The sequence below is a fragment of the Amblyomma mixtum genome, chromosome 7 (assembly GCF_055824585.1).
Source record: "Amblyomma mixtum isolate Tamu chromosome 7, ASM5582458v1, whole genome shotgun sequence".
Classification (NCBI taxonomy): domain Eukaryota; kingdom Metazoa; phylum Arthropoda; class Arachnida; order Ixodida; family Ixodidae; genus Amblyomma; species Amblyomma mixtum.
Window position 1 is genome coordinate 93,783,888 of NC_143018.1, and position 14,038 is coordinate 93,797,925.

At 45.8% G+C, this 14,038-nt stretch overlaps 1 protein-coding gene across 1 annotated transcript in view; it reads right to left on the minus strand.

Moving 5' to 3' along the window:
- LOC149336877 (ATP-binding cassette sub-family C member 1-like) overlaps nt 1-13,786 on the minus strand; it is a 60,379-nt gene extending 46,593 nt beyond the window's left edge. The window contains exons 1-3 of the mRNA XM_089554783.1: nt 13,631-13,786; nt 11,295-11,429; nt 227-367 (exon numbers count right to left, since the gene is read on the minus strand). Of these exons, the coding sequence (XP_089410909.1) occupies nt 227-367; nt 11,295-11,429; nt 13,631-13,786 (432 nt within the window). The remainder of the gene's footprint in view (nt 1-226; nt 368-11,294; nt 11,430-13,630) is intronic.
- Between the last annotated feature and the right edge of the window lie 252 nt (nt 13,787-14,038).

The following is a 14,038-nucleotide window of genomic DNA, read 5'->3' on the forward strand; positions in this document are numbered from 1 at the left end:
GTTTTAAAGTTCGTGAGCGTTCTCCTGGGAACAGTAAAGAATGAACTGCTGTTGTTGACCCAGGTAAAGTGGTTTCTGGATTTAACCAACCTTCACTGTAATTGGCAGGTGGCCCGACGTAATTCGTGCATTCACCGTGAGTGCCGATTCAAGGGGGATTTTGGAAGCAGTAACACTACAAGAGAGGGCATTCGAGTTGCTTAAATGTATGCAGACGCTTACTGACCCCAGAGTGCTTCAGTCGTCCTAGAAACCTGCAGAGGTCCGTGGCCGACGCCGTGAACACCACAGCGAGCACGAAGAACAGGAAGGCGGAGGTGTATTGCGCCGCGAAGTATCGGCGCAGGGACGCCACACAGACGATAACCTGCATAGAACGTTGTGCGGTGGTAGAAATCAACAAGACCGTTGTAGTGGCTGAATTCAAAGGTGTCATCTTGAAGTCGAAACTGGAGGTCATTTTGTAAAGTGCCGAAATTCTTTATTTAGCCTTCTAGAGCAAGATGAGCTCATAGACATGCTTGTATGAGCAATCTCAACTGCAAGGCGGACGAAATAATTTTCTGCGTTTGGAGAACCAGTATTAAAGTTCTAATCAGACTAATGAATAAAGGCGGGAAGGAAATAAAACAAGCGAAGTTAACTGCACCGGCCACTTTTTTAACACAGCGTTTTCTTCCATAGGGGAAATGCACAACCCCAACACGCAGCTGCAACGGTAACATCCTATAGAGCTTTTATTCTATAGCATAAGGAGCTCGTAGGCTCAACTGGTAACGTCCGGTGGCACACTCAGCCGGGGCACGACATAAAACAAAATTGGGCGCGAAATTTGAGCCCGCGACACCGCGAACAGTTCAGCTTCTCTGGCTGCTCCAATAAATCACTACGACATCGCCGCAGCCTTTTTTTTTTCTATATAGGAAGGAAATGCCTCACCTGCTTGCTTCACAGATACCGTGTATACGCGAATAGAACTGCGACATATCGACACACATTCTCGTGCCTTCATCACATCATTCCACCCCAACATCAAAATTGCTCGAGACATATAAATGCGCCAAGAACCGGCAAGCATAGAGGAAGGTGATGCTGCGAAGGATAAATCCCCATCACCAAGGCAAACTGTCCTCTGAACAGAGACGCATGGCGACCCATCCGCCACGCGGTACTTCCTCAAGCTAAAAAGTCCAGATTGCACGGAATCTTAGAGTCTTTCAGTACAAGCAGGAATCTTAATTTTGAAGGTGAGATCGCAATGTCCTTTTCAATTGTCTCTCGAAGTATGTCCCAGAGAAACACTGCATCACGGCACCTTACAAAGCAGTGATCGATCGTCTCTGGTTGGTAACACAGGCGGAAGTTCACCTGCCATGGCACGGATGTCCCCTTGGTGCGCATCCAAGACTTGCAGTGTAGAAACGAAGGGTGGAGTTCAAGAAATAAGGTTTTTGCGGAAGATTGAATGTACAACCGCTGAACTCGCTCCGATACACTAGATTTGATAAGCCCAAGGTACGGCTGCCGATACAATGGCACAGGGAAAGAGAATTGGTACCTTTGTCATCTCACTCCTTGACAGGTCTACAAATATTTTTGCGAAAAGCAGACAGTAAGGAAATTAGATGTATGCCGCAAACTCGTACAGGAAGCCTCGCAAAGCTCGCTCACGGTCATGACCAGTCGCCGAAAACAGATAGGCAAACTACAATTCAGTCTGGTTTTAAGCACAACTAGCGGGAAGGGATGGCTTGCAGTTTAAAAAACCGAAACAGTGATACAAGCTGGTGAGCAAAACTACCGGGGCACTTAAGTGTCCATGTCCTCACGTGCTATAAATGCGAAAACTTCGCGGGTGGAAGCCCATATATTCCGAAATAGTCATTCTCTACTAACATTCATAGATGGCGGTGAGTCCTCATACCACTACCAGCGCAGTGACACAGTGGTTAAGTGATGCGGCACTGCACTGGCAGGAGGCTGTTCCTCTCACAGCCACCGGCGGGGGTTGTGCGACCGATGTTGCTCTTCCAGAGCAACTTTTCGCGCAGCTGGCGCGACGCTCCTCAGAACTTAACCGAGCTTCCTTCCATTGGGTGCGGCTTGCGGGGCGCTCCTCCGAAGTTACCCAAGTTACTACCGAGTAACCGTGTAACCGGTGTGGACAGGAAGTATGGACGCTTTCAGCGGATCCCACGCATACGCAATGTAATGTTTTCGCATTAAAACTAGTGAATAAGATCAGCTCCTTGCGACTACAGAGGAGGAAATAAATCGTCTTGACGGACAGGCTTCGATTGAGAGACCCACACAAACGGCGGCGAAAAGTCGCTGCAGCGCTTGTACCTTCTTTCCTGCACTGTGCATGACTTGCAATACAGAGGTGCACCCTGGAATAATTTCGACCACCAAACGAAATTGTTCCGGAGCCCCCCTCCCTCCCATTACGGCACCGCTCTCTTTTTCCTCTTTCACTCCCATCTTCCTCCCTTCCTTCACGGCGCGATTGAGGCGTCCACGAGAAGTGTGCCAATTACCGCGCCTTTCATTTCCTGATAAGCAATTATTTTTAGGCGGGCTCTGCAACCAAGAAGAAGATCGCCGAAGCCTAGCATCCCACGTGTTGAACTGCAGTCTCTCGTTCCATGCTTTGGGTATAGTCGTCTTCATATCTTCCATTCGTGCGCAAGTCATTCCGAAAGGAGCAAACCGAAAAGTGAAAAAGCCAAAATTTTGGACGCGTGGCCGCTTAACGGACAGCAACAACAGAAAAGATGCTTCCGCCATCTCGCAAGCACGCAGCACATCACGCGAAACGGCGGAAGGTTTGAACAAATCAGATTATCATTGTGTGCATTCTATGCTATCACATTCTGTGTCTGGGTGCTCAGAGTCCTTAGAGTTTTTCTAGTTGCTTTTGTGTTGTCGAAACCCTCTGATCTGTCGAAAAGATACTAGCGTCTGCTCAACCAACCAGCAAGACATATTCGGCCTAATCTTTCAAGCTCGTGTTCGTTCTAGAGTACCATGACCGTGACAAACGCACCGTTTATCCGGACCATCTTTTCTATTTCTGCAAATGGACATTCTTGTACCGTCTTCACGAAGGGCATCATAGTTATGTCCTTGGGAGCCCTAAAACACCAGCAATAGGGGTGACGGAGGGGACCAAACTACAACACTAAGAGTTGAATGTTGGAGAGTTGTTCGCGGTCTGAAATCGGGGCCATTTTTCAGGTGTAAATGGACGGAGGCAGAAAGAGAACAACGTCATTTTGGGGTACGCAATGAGCTGAGCAGTGTTCTAACGTAAACAACTTGCCGAAGGGCTGATTAGCTAATAAGCGCGCTTAGTGCTTCAATCTGCTATTTACTGGTTTATTGGGGTTTAACGTCCCGAAGTAACTAAGCAACTCAGGCTATGAGGGACGCCGTAGTGAAGGGCTCCGGAAATTTCTACCACCTGGGGTTCTTTAACGTGCACTGACGTCGCACAGCGCACGGGCCTCTAGAATTTTGCCTTCATCGAAATTCGACCGTCGTGGCCGGGATCGAACCCGCGTCTTTCGTGTCAGCAGCCGGGCGCCGTAACCACTGAGCCACCGCAGCGGGGCAATCTGCTATTTAGTACGTAAAATGAATATAAATTTTATTCTTAACGCAGCAGCGTTAAGGCTATCGTTTTGCACAAACTCTTGTGTCGCCGCTGTTGTGCGCGAAAATCGTCGAAGAAGCAACCAATGTGGGCTACCAAGATCACATTACCTTGTGGCGTCATAAACTGCCCGCCGGATTGTGAGCAAACTGCTTGCCGTGGCAGTTAAATTAATGACTGGTCGCGAGAGGTTGCTCGGGAAGATCCGCCTGGGTCGCACAAGGCCCACCGCTGGGAGCACCTGCCATCGCAGGGCAGTGGCGCATTGCTTAATCGCTGCACCACCGTGCCTGGAGTGGTAAGAAGACTCCCAGGGACGCATGAATGCAAAGTCGACAATGAGCGATTCCGATATATGGGCACTAAACCATTATTGCTATCGAATCCAAACACTTGAAGCGTTGCTTAAAGGGGCCGTGAAAGGATTTTGATCAACATATTCTCGTGGTTCCTTGTAGGTGGGTTTTGTGGTCTTTGTGGTTGTTTTTGCTGTCTTTGTGGGTATTCTAGTAAAATTTGAAATCGTTGCATCGTCCCTATAATTTGGAGACACTTTTTAAAAATCGCAGTTCGCAGTAGCTCGCCATCGATTAGGGCGCGTTCCCTGGTTCCATCATTGCGCGCTCCCTACCTCGATTACGTCACTGGGAAATGGGGCGAGCTGGAAGGCTAGTTCTCCTGCCTACTGACGTTATCGTGGTAGACGACGCGTGGTGAGGCGTATCGCCCTAATCGGTTGCGAGCTACTGTGAACAGTGATTATTTTAAAAAGTATTTCTAAATTACAGTGCCCGCGCAGAGCTTTCATATTTGACCCGAATACCCAAAAAGGCCACCTCCGCAGATCTGTTGCTCTAGAATATGCGCATCTAAATCATCTCAGGGTTCCTTTAAGTGTCCTTCCAATCTTTCTGACTCAGTGTTCTCAGCGCCGCTCTACTGACGGATGAGCCACACACCGAACGACGACACTGAAGGGAGTACACGCGACATTTTGTGACCTCCTTTGAACGGCTGCTGTGACCTATATCACATTCACACGAACTCGCAAACATCACAGCTTGTGCAATAACGCCGCACATGTGCCCTGTGTCTCCTTGCCCTTCCCCGCGTACAGATTGTTCCGGAATCATACGCTCACCCATTACATTTATGTGGGCACGTTCGCTACGTTTTGCTTCAAAACCAATACCGGCAATGACGAAGTTTCTTATTTATTTCACCTGAAGCTGCAATCACAGCTACCCAGAAATGTTTCACCTTTGCAAGCGGAAACGTGAAAGCCGTGACGCACTTTTTGCTGTTTCTTTGGCGCTAGCCACGTGTAGAGCATCACTCTGGTGCTTGCTGTTAAAGTGTACTTCCGCTGACGCCAGCTGTGGCAAGTTGCCTTCAACTCGGAAAGCATTGAAATGCTGCTGAGCTTTTTGGTACTGAAATGCGCTCCTTTACCACGAAAATTTCAAGCGAGGCTTAATGCAAACGTAATGGGTTGAATGAGACAGAGAACGCAGTGAGCATAATTCGAGTCCGGTAACAAGACACCAGCTCATTAGTCGGGAGACTAACAACCAGGGTTGTGTGGGATTGCATATGGAAAGCTTGCAGCAGGATAGCCAGTATGCACACTTAGCGGCGAGTCGGTAAAACTCGCCTCCTCTACGCCCCCTCAAAGAAAAGAGAGAAGAAAAGCCGAGGCCTGTTTACATCACATGCCCACAGACCACGTTATCGGGATTGCCCGCCCACTCACTGACTTGGAGTTTTTAGTAAATGTTTTGCACGTTACTTGAGGGCCATTACAGTAGAAGCATTAAGAAAGAGAACATACAAATATCAAGCATTTCTGTCAGCGCGTTCTTTGTCCGTCGTCGGTGCAGACAATGCGAATTTCTTATGAATTTTGACCCCGTCACGCATGTATCCAATCTAAACAAAAATTACCGCCAAATGCAACATCTGTGTTAAATTTGAGGGCGATTAAGACGGTTCAAACGAGATCAGCATTTTAGGAGGCCGCCTGAGTGATGCAACGCTCTGTAGTTAAAACAGTAAAAAATAACAGCAAAAAAGCAAATAACAGACGGACAAGAAGAAAGGCGGACACAGTGCGAGCACTGACTGTCAGCTGTCTATATTAGCAAAGCGTGCCATTTACAACAGGGACAATAAAAAATTCTGCGCGCGGTCATGAGGGGTGAAAACAGACAAAAACTGAAGACATGCATCCGACGCTCAAAAGTTGTCGATAAACGTAATCTCCTTACAGACAGACAGATTGAGGGTTTACTAGCGCAGTTTTCCTGCTCACTCGCGATATGAAAAGCTTCAACCACTTCCTGTGTTTACTGCTTCTTGTGGTTGTGCAGTATCTGTGTGCGACGAAAGAAAGTAGTGCCACTTTTTTTCTCTTCGCTGCTTCGCACCCTTGACAATGAGTCACCATATCAGAGAATCCGTTGTGGTTCTATAAATTTTTTCTATGCTCTTAAAACCGTTTGTTCAGGCATCGCCCAGACTGGCTGATGTACCGGACTCCGCAGGAGAGGGGAATGCTCTACACGGCACTTGTGCTACAGGCAACAAAGTTCTCGCTATGCGCGACGCGGCGTCCTTTCCTTGCCTTGGAACTTTTTTTTTTTCCTATTGCTGGGCAAATATGCTTTAGCTTTATAAGATCTGTATATGTACATCGTACTTCCTTGCTAAGTTCTACTGCCCGTGGGAGACGTGGTGCAAGCATCTCAGAATTGCAACCTTTTTCTTCTATTCAACACAACTAACCAGCCATTGCTGAGCGTCCTGTCGCTTTACGGCCTGGACTATTCGAGAGAAAATCCTGGTTAATGCATGGTCTTGGTATTCTGGAATCCTAATTCTGGACAACTGCGTACAAAAACTATCTCTACAAGCGTGGTAGCAAGACTTGGTCAATGCGTTTCGCAGGCACAAAATTTAAATGCAGTTTTTTCAGTAGATTAGAGTGGCCTGAATATGAATAGAGAAGTGCCTTCGTCGATCCCGAGATGTATTTCAAGCATACATGATCGCGGTCGATACGCAGCCTGCAAATCCAAATATTGCAATCTTTCGCCTAATGTCGCTTCGAAAGTGAACTGCAACCCTGGTCAGCACTACTGAACACTTCGAGAATGTCAACCATGCGACCCACAAATCTCCCGCTTTCCGTAAACACCAAGTAGTCACCAACAGACCGAATGTTCATAAGGTGTTGCCTTCCAGGTCCATGTCGACATAAATAACGAAAATGTCGCTGAATAGAGGGGCAACGCTGGACACAATAGAGACTGCATTTTTCTGTGAAAACTGCTTGCCTTGCCACTCTATACGAATGTGGAACGCAAATAAAACCCCAGATTCTCAACGAAACGTTCAACCGCCCTTCCATTTTGCGAAAAACGTGAACTCGTCATACTCTTCTGTTATGCGCATTTTTACGCGTTTCAACATGCAGTCTTGCAGTAGCCTGCAATACAAGCCTGCCACGTCGTCGCTGGAGGTCACGTAATTGCTTCGGTTGTGATCCGTTAGGAAAGTCACGAGGGTGTCAGATTTAGGAATCCTCAGAGAGCTCAAGGCGGTCAAGGACGAGTAGTTTTTTTTTTTTGTTTGTTTATTAGGGTTTAACGTCCCAAAGCATCCTTGGGCTATGACGGACCCCGTAGTGAAGGGCTTTGAAAATTTCGACCACCTGGGGTTCTTTAACGTGCACTGACATCGCACAGCACACGGGCCTCTAGAATTTCGCCTTCATCGAAATTCGGCCGCAGCGGCCGGGGTCGAACCCGCATCTTTCGTGTCAGCAGCCGTGTGCCGTAACCACTGCGCCACCGCGGCGATCAAGGACGAGAAGTGTCGTTGCAGAAATTTCTACACGTGGTGTTGCCAAGGGCTCTTTTTTTACATGATGACCCGAAATGCGATGTCACCTTAGGAGTATTTGGATTAAAAAAAAAAAAAAACCTCTAGGTGCAATTTCTTCCCCTGGTTGTTCTGTGTACAAAACCGTTCTAAATCGAGGTCACTAAGAAACGCGACAGCTTGCTTCTTAGCAGTGGTTTCTTTCAGGGGAGATAACTCGAAGTTCTTCATACCGCTGAAAGGATTCTTTTTTAACTGACGTTCAGAAAAGAGGGTAAAACATCCTTCTTTATCGGATAAAATGACTCTAAGCTAGGTCATTTCAACACGTCTATTTGGATATGGTGTTGACTGTACTTGGTTTAACAGGTTTTGTTTATTGCACTATAAACCTTTCATGCAATGTGTAACTCAACGGAAGCTTTCATTTTCTTCCACATTTGTTGAGAAGTTTATGGCTGTAGCGCAATAGTTGTGTAAAAAATTACTCTCACCTGCAGAGCCCGGTACATAGGCGAGACTGCGCAACGCCTGAACATGCGGTTGCAAGAGCATAGAAATCATTTATGGAACGGCAACAAGTTGTATTTTGTCAATGATCCGAAGTAACGAAGAAGTCAAAGCAAAAGTGGACAGCTTTCTTTCGTCACACAGTGGCAGTGTACTCCAAAAAGAGTCCACACGGGAACTGGTTGAAGGTTTTTACATCGCGAACGAGCGGGAAAACCGCGATTAATCCGTCTTGTAAAGAGATCGTGTTTAAAGACAATCATCTGCGCGTGCTTTTTAAGTGTTTTTCACCCCGTATGATCACGTGCAGGTATTTGAATGTTCCCTTTATTAACGCCAGATTTTGCAAATAAAGCTTCAGTTGAGGATCGGCGCTTGTCCTGTGTAGTCCTTTGCTCTTTTCTGTGCGGTATTTATTCACTGTGAACCTTTACCAACTCGTCCGACTCAACATTCTTCTAAGGAATGTAGTTGTGGCCGTTTTGTTCATTTTACATCTGCACATCGGACCCGTATGAGTCGCGAAAGATTGTTTGCTTTACATTTTTGATTTCTTGTTCGTTCTTCCAAAGGGTTTTCTCGTGTTACCGTAATGTTTTAATGTCCTAGCTATGAAGGAATCAAATAAAAAAAACCCTACCTCCTCATTATGCTAGCTCATGTACCCATGTTCAAAAGGGAGTCTCAAAGGTATGTTAGGGAAGTTAGAATTTGAGAAGTCAGTATATCGCCAATTCGTAAGAATTTGCAGTTCGTCCATTCTAAGCAGCTGGTCGTAATTGTGGGAAGAATTAAACCATTGGCCTCGAACCAATTCGAAGAACAGAGGACTGCAAACGATTTTTTATCCATCAAATGTCGTGATATTTTCCTCGCCGTGTGTTTAAAAAAATGGGAAAGGAGGAATTGTTGGAGTCAGGCTTGAAGTCGCCGATTTGCGCGTTCCTTTTGTTCACGCAGTTCGCTCAGAGTTGCGCCAGGCTTTCTGACCTCACAGCGCTAGCTGGTGAAAACAAGCGGACATTCAAACCGGATATCGCAAGTTCACCACACAGGGCTCTAAACTATTAAAACAAGACCACTTGCAGAATAAGCAGTATTAATATGGTTAAGATGCTCATGGAATTTAATAAAAGCCCGAGAAAACCCAGAGCCACTCAGCGCTCTTAGATTTCTGCGAGCTATCAAGTGTCAAATTTGAAATGCCTTCCTCTGGAAAATGTAATGTATCCTATAGATTTTGAATGTGGATATGGATCCTATCATTCCCGCTGCTAAGCTTACCACGTTTTCAGAGCACGAAGTTCGGTGTCACTGCTGAATAGTTACTGTAATTTCTACTGGCTTGTTACAGAGATCCTGCATGCGTTGTGGTACGTGTTGAGCGTTTAAAAGCGTTTGCAGTGCAGGTTGCTGACGGCATCCTTGTATGATGGAAGGCCTTTTATCTGGATGTTTTTAATCATGATGAGGACGATGAGAATAGAGGCCACCGACAAAAGTTTGCTGTTTTCTTGACTTGATGAACAGAATAAAAGCGTTGGAGGACTCCTATGCTGCCCTTATGAGTTGACGCAATAGCGTACGCCGTTTGGTGCGCCATCTGATGGTGATGCGACTGTGTAGGTTCTTTTCTGCAATTTTTTCAATCAATTAATTGCTCAATTACACATTCTATTTTTGTTTAATTAGCATCACCTGAACATTTTGGCACTTTTGAACCCCCTTTTTCTAAATGTTTCGTTTTTTCATTACTTTAATGAGCAATTAATAGATTAATTACAATTATTTAATTAACTCGTCAACGCCTATCACACACTATTCTGTGATAAATGACTAGAACCAAAAAATACCGTGATATACGGAGCCCCTGATTATTTCCGACACGTGGTGACGACTACGCCGACGATTTGTCGACCGAACGAGCTGTGTACGCTATCGCGTACTATAGATCTCACAGAATGTTGGCCTCTACAGCGAGGCGACTTGCGAACTATGGTTAGGCGTCGTGGCGCAGAAAAGCACAGAATGCATTCAGTTTTACAAAAGAGGTGAGGCATCGGTGTTCTCTGCTTCAATACAGTGGCGCGGGCCCCTCCGTGAACTAAACGTCTGATAGATAGCCTGATAGAAAAGTGGTATGCAGGCTCATGCTCAACCGAAATAACACAACGAATGCACGAGCGCTCATCCGATTCCTGGTTGAAGTTTAACTTTACCGATGTGGTATGTGTGAAAAACAGCAGATGCGTGGAACCCTCTGATTAATTCCACGGTCGTGTAGTGTGCTCTTCCGGTTGTGTATTCCAGCTTGAGTTAACCTTTTTGTTATCGTACCGCTGTGCACATATGCACCAATTTAAGCGTCTACGTTGCCATTGTCATCTGCGCAACGAGTATTTAAGGAAACGCGATGCCTACAAGCGCTTAGCAGCGGCTTCGTATAAATTAAAGCATGCTCCTGAAGCACGTCCTTCAAGTCGCATTAAATTTCCGTCTACTACAAGAATGGTCAAAATTAAACTGCAAATGATGCGTAAAGGCGTGAATTCTCGCGTTTAATTACTTCTTAGTGTTCCTTTTTATTGTGAGAGCATGATGTGTGAAACCGTGTGTTGTTGCATTTAGTTACTTCTTAGGGTTTCTGTTTATTGTGAGAGCAAAGAAGATACCACAAACTTAGACATTTCAACTTTGCGTTTATCCTTTGTCTGTATCGTAGTTTGTCTGTAATGTGCGTCATTTGTGGCGCTAGAGAGGTGACAGTATAGAACACAACATTACTTCTCATTCGTCTTTCGTGTAAATAAAACTTATTGATATTCGGACTTTAAAACGGCAGTTAGCTTTCCGACAAGTGCATCCAGCGCAAATATAAATGAGTTCAGGTTTTGCGTATTACTCTTTGAGGCTACATCTATTCTCAAGCACTCATTAGTGTAGCATCTGCGTAGTCGCTGTTCTGCCGGGGCAAAAAATAGCATGAAATACCTTTGCTACAGAGGTGTGGCCACTTGAAGCTGTTTTCCCGGTCTCCCTTTTTGCGTGGAATTACGCAGAAGAAACATTTCAGATGGGTTTCTTTCGCGTACTCTCTTCCTGTGTTATAGGTGATTTTTTCCGTAGTAGCTTAGGTTCACGAGTACCGACTTCATAAATTTACGATTTCAGTACATTTAGTTCGCACTACACAAATCATTTCTCTCCTGTTAGAATTAATAACCAAGCAGGCGAGTCGTATTCTTACAATGGTGATGGACACGAAGCAGTCCCCGACAGCCGCACTGAGTAGAGCTCCTGGACCTTGAAGAACAAGCGGATCTTGTGGCCAGAGGATGTAACACTTTGCAGAATACAGAAACGCTGAGAAAATGCATACCACCTGCGGAAGAAATAGAAAGCGGAGTACTTTACTGCATTTCGGCAAGGTACTCAGGCACACTTAGTGACATGCACGTGAAAATTGTCCTACAATGAAGGCATCCTTTTTAAACATGAAATTGTCCCGAGATGCCCTAATTAACATGAGAGGAAGCCCACGTTGCAGCAGCAACGCTAGCGTCATAGACTGTTGCGGCCGCGGGGAAGAACAGGTTGATCTTCGTCGGCCTCAGGAAGTACAACGCGTTCGGACGTTTCGGCTCTGACTCCGGTGTACACCAGCGGGGCAAAACTTCGTGGGAACACATCTTGCGAGCTCGCGCCGTCCTGCGTCAAATCACAGAGCAGCACCACTTCCCCGCAGTGTTATAACTTAAAACTTCTGTTTCGGCAACTGAAATAAATGCTCCTAAAAAGGAAGCTTTTGGCAGGCCCCTTGTGACCACTTTGGTTCAACGACACCCTGAATGCATTCTATCCTTGAAGCACCGTTAAAATTCAATAGCAGCCGACTCTTTAACTCGCAATTTCTTTTTTTTTCCGTATTCATCCTCGAGTGGTAAGCAATACAAGGGGAGAGTAGTAGAGGATAAATGGGAATTTACTGCACGGTACGTAATATTTTGGGCAACTAGAGAGGAAAATGGATCGGCTTCAATTTTACAGTGTTCAACCGGTTATATGACGTAATATTTCTTCACTGTGGAGTATACCATTCACTTTAAACCATTATATCGCTCAGTAATAAGATCTCGTGTGAAAGGACCGCTGATTTTTCTCTGGTCGAAAGATTTTTGCACTTTGGTCTTCGCTAAACATCGCACAAGAATTGCACTGTCGCAGAGATTTCCTTGGAACCCTTTAGTTGTCGATAACAAATGGTAGGAAATAAAAACCCATTTTTCTCAAAACGCTCTCATGAGCTCGAAAAAATAGCTCTCCCATGACGTGATGGAACCGGTCAGTTAAATTCGGAGTTTGTTATAGGGTTAAACTCCCGTACTTGCAAACTGTGGTCGGTTAAGCTTTAAGCAGAATGAAGAACTTTGAATAATGGGTCTTGGTTTGCCGCATGTTTTTTTTTTCCTGTCCGTTTTTCTACCTCTTTTTTTAAAGACGTACTACCTCTGCGAAAACCATGCTTAGCGTTTGATGCTGCCGGTGTGCTCGAACTAACATTTCCGACCATGAACCCCACTCCTCCTCCCACCAAGAAAATAAAAAGCTAGTGCTGCTGATGTAGGCCTGTCCGAGCATCTAATGAACTAAAGAATGCGATTTCTCTGAGCAAAACCGGATCCACACAGTGGCATGGTTGGTATCGTCGCGGTCAAAGGCGTTCTGTGACTGAATCGATGTCGGGAAAAAATGCGTCGAGCAAGGTCCAAAGGAACTGGTGGGATGAATGAGCGCATCAAGAAGTAGGATGCATCGTTTCTTGTCGAAGCGCACACTTCAAACTTGCCCGGGTACTTCTTGTTATTAAATATCAGCCGCAAATATCCGAGTTCTACACATTTATGAGCAGTAAATTTCGGAAAATCGGAATGACTGGGCCTAATTGCTCTGTTGTAGAGCGAGCAGCCATGCTGATGTGTTTTCCTTAGTTCCCTAAAACTAATTCGGCGTGAAACTATCGTGATGAATGCTCTAAAAAGAACAGGATAGCGCAAGTTAGAACAGAAACAAAAGGTGCCGGTTTTGTTTTGCACTCTTTCTACAGGGATACAAAAGTTTCAGACACAAACACTTTTCGTTCGCAACAACCGCAGAAAAGATAGCGGCTTCTTTTTCATTTGCCAAGTGCACAGAGCACATATCAGCGAGCATTTAAGATTGCCTAAAAAAAGTGAGAAATAAAGGCAACTGTGTTTGTTCCCATCACGTATCGCTAATCCTGTGCTTTATCAATATAGAGGCAGTCAGTCTGAAAGAATCTGAACAGGCTTTCATTACTGCATAAAGGTGTGCAAAGAAACACTTGTTACTCATTCGAAACCGGGGGCGCTTCTAACATGCTACACGAAGCATATGCTGCGATGACCAAAATGCGTGAAAGAGTTTTATATTCATAGCTTTATATTGACTTTGCTGCCAAAAAGGTCAGTCACGCAGGGGCCGACAGGAACCTGCAGGAACCAACAGAAGCGGCTATCCAGTAAGGTATGAGATGGCGGTAAGAACGATGGGAAGCTCCCTCACCAGGTTCCCGAGATCCAGTATTGTCGCGCCGCGCGTACGGCCCCGGATCTTGGTCTCCTTGCGGCCCAGTTCAGCCCAGCCGACCAGCAGTAGGGCAGCCAAACCACCTGCCTTGAGGGCGGCTGAGGCATTCTCTGGGGTCAGTGTGATGACCATGTTGCTTCAGGAGAAGAAGGCTGAAAAAATTATTGGTTAGTTGATTTATTGACTGAATTTCAAGTGGGAAAGCAATTCCGCGGATTGTGAGTAGCACCAGTGTCGCGGAAGCTGGTCGTCCAGTGTGGAAGACCAGCGTCAGCTGTTAATAACAAAACTGCCATGGTTTCGCTATGTCTGCGGTCACTTTACCTCCACTACAGGTGTGAAACAGGAGTTCGGCAGTTAAAGAGGACACGGGAAAAAGGGAAA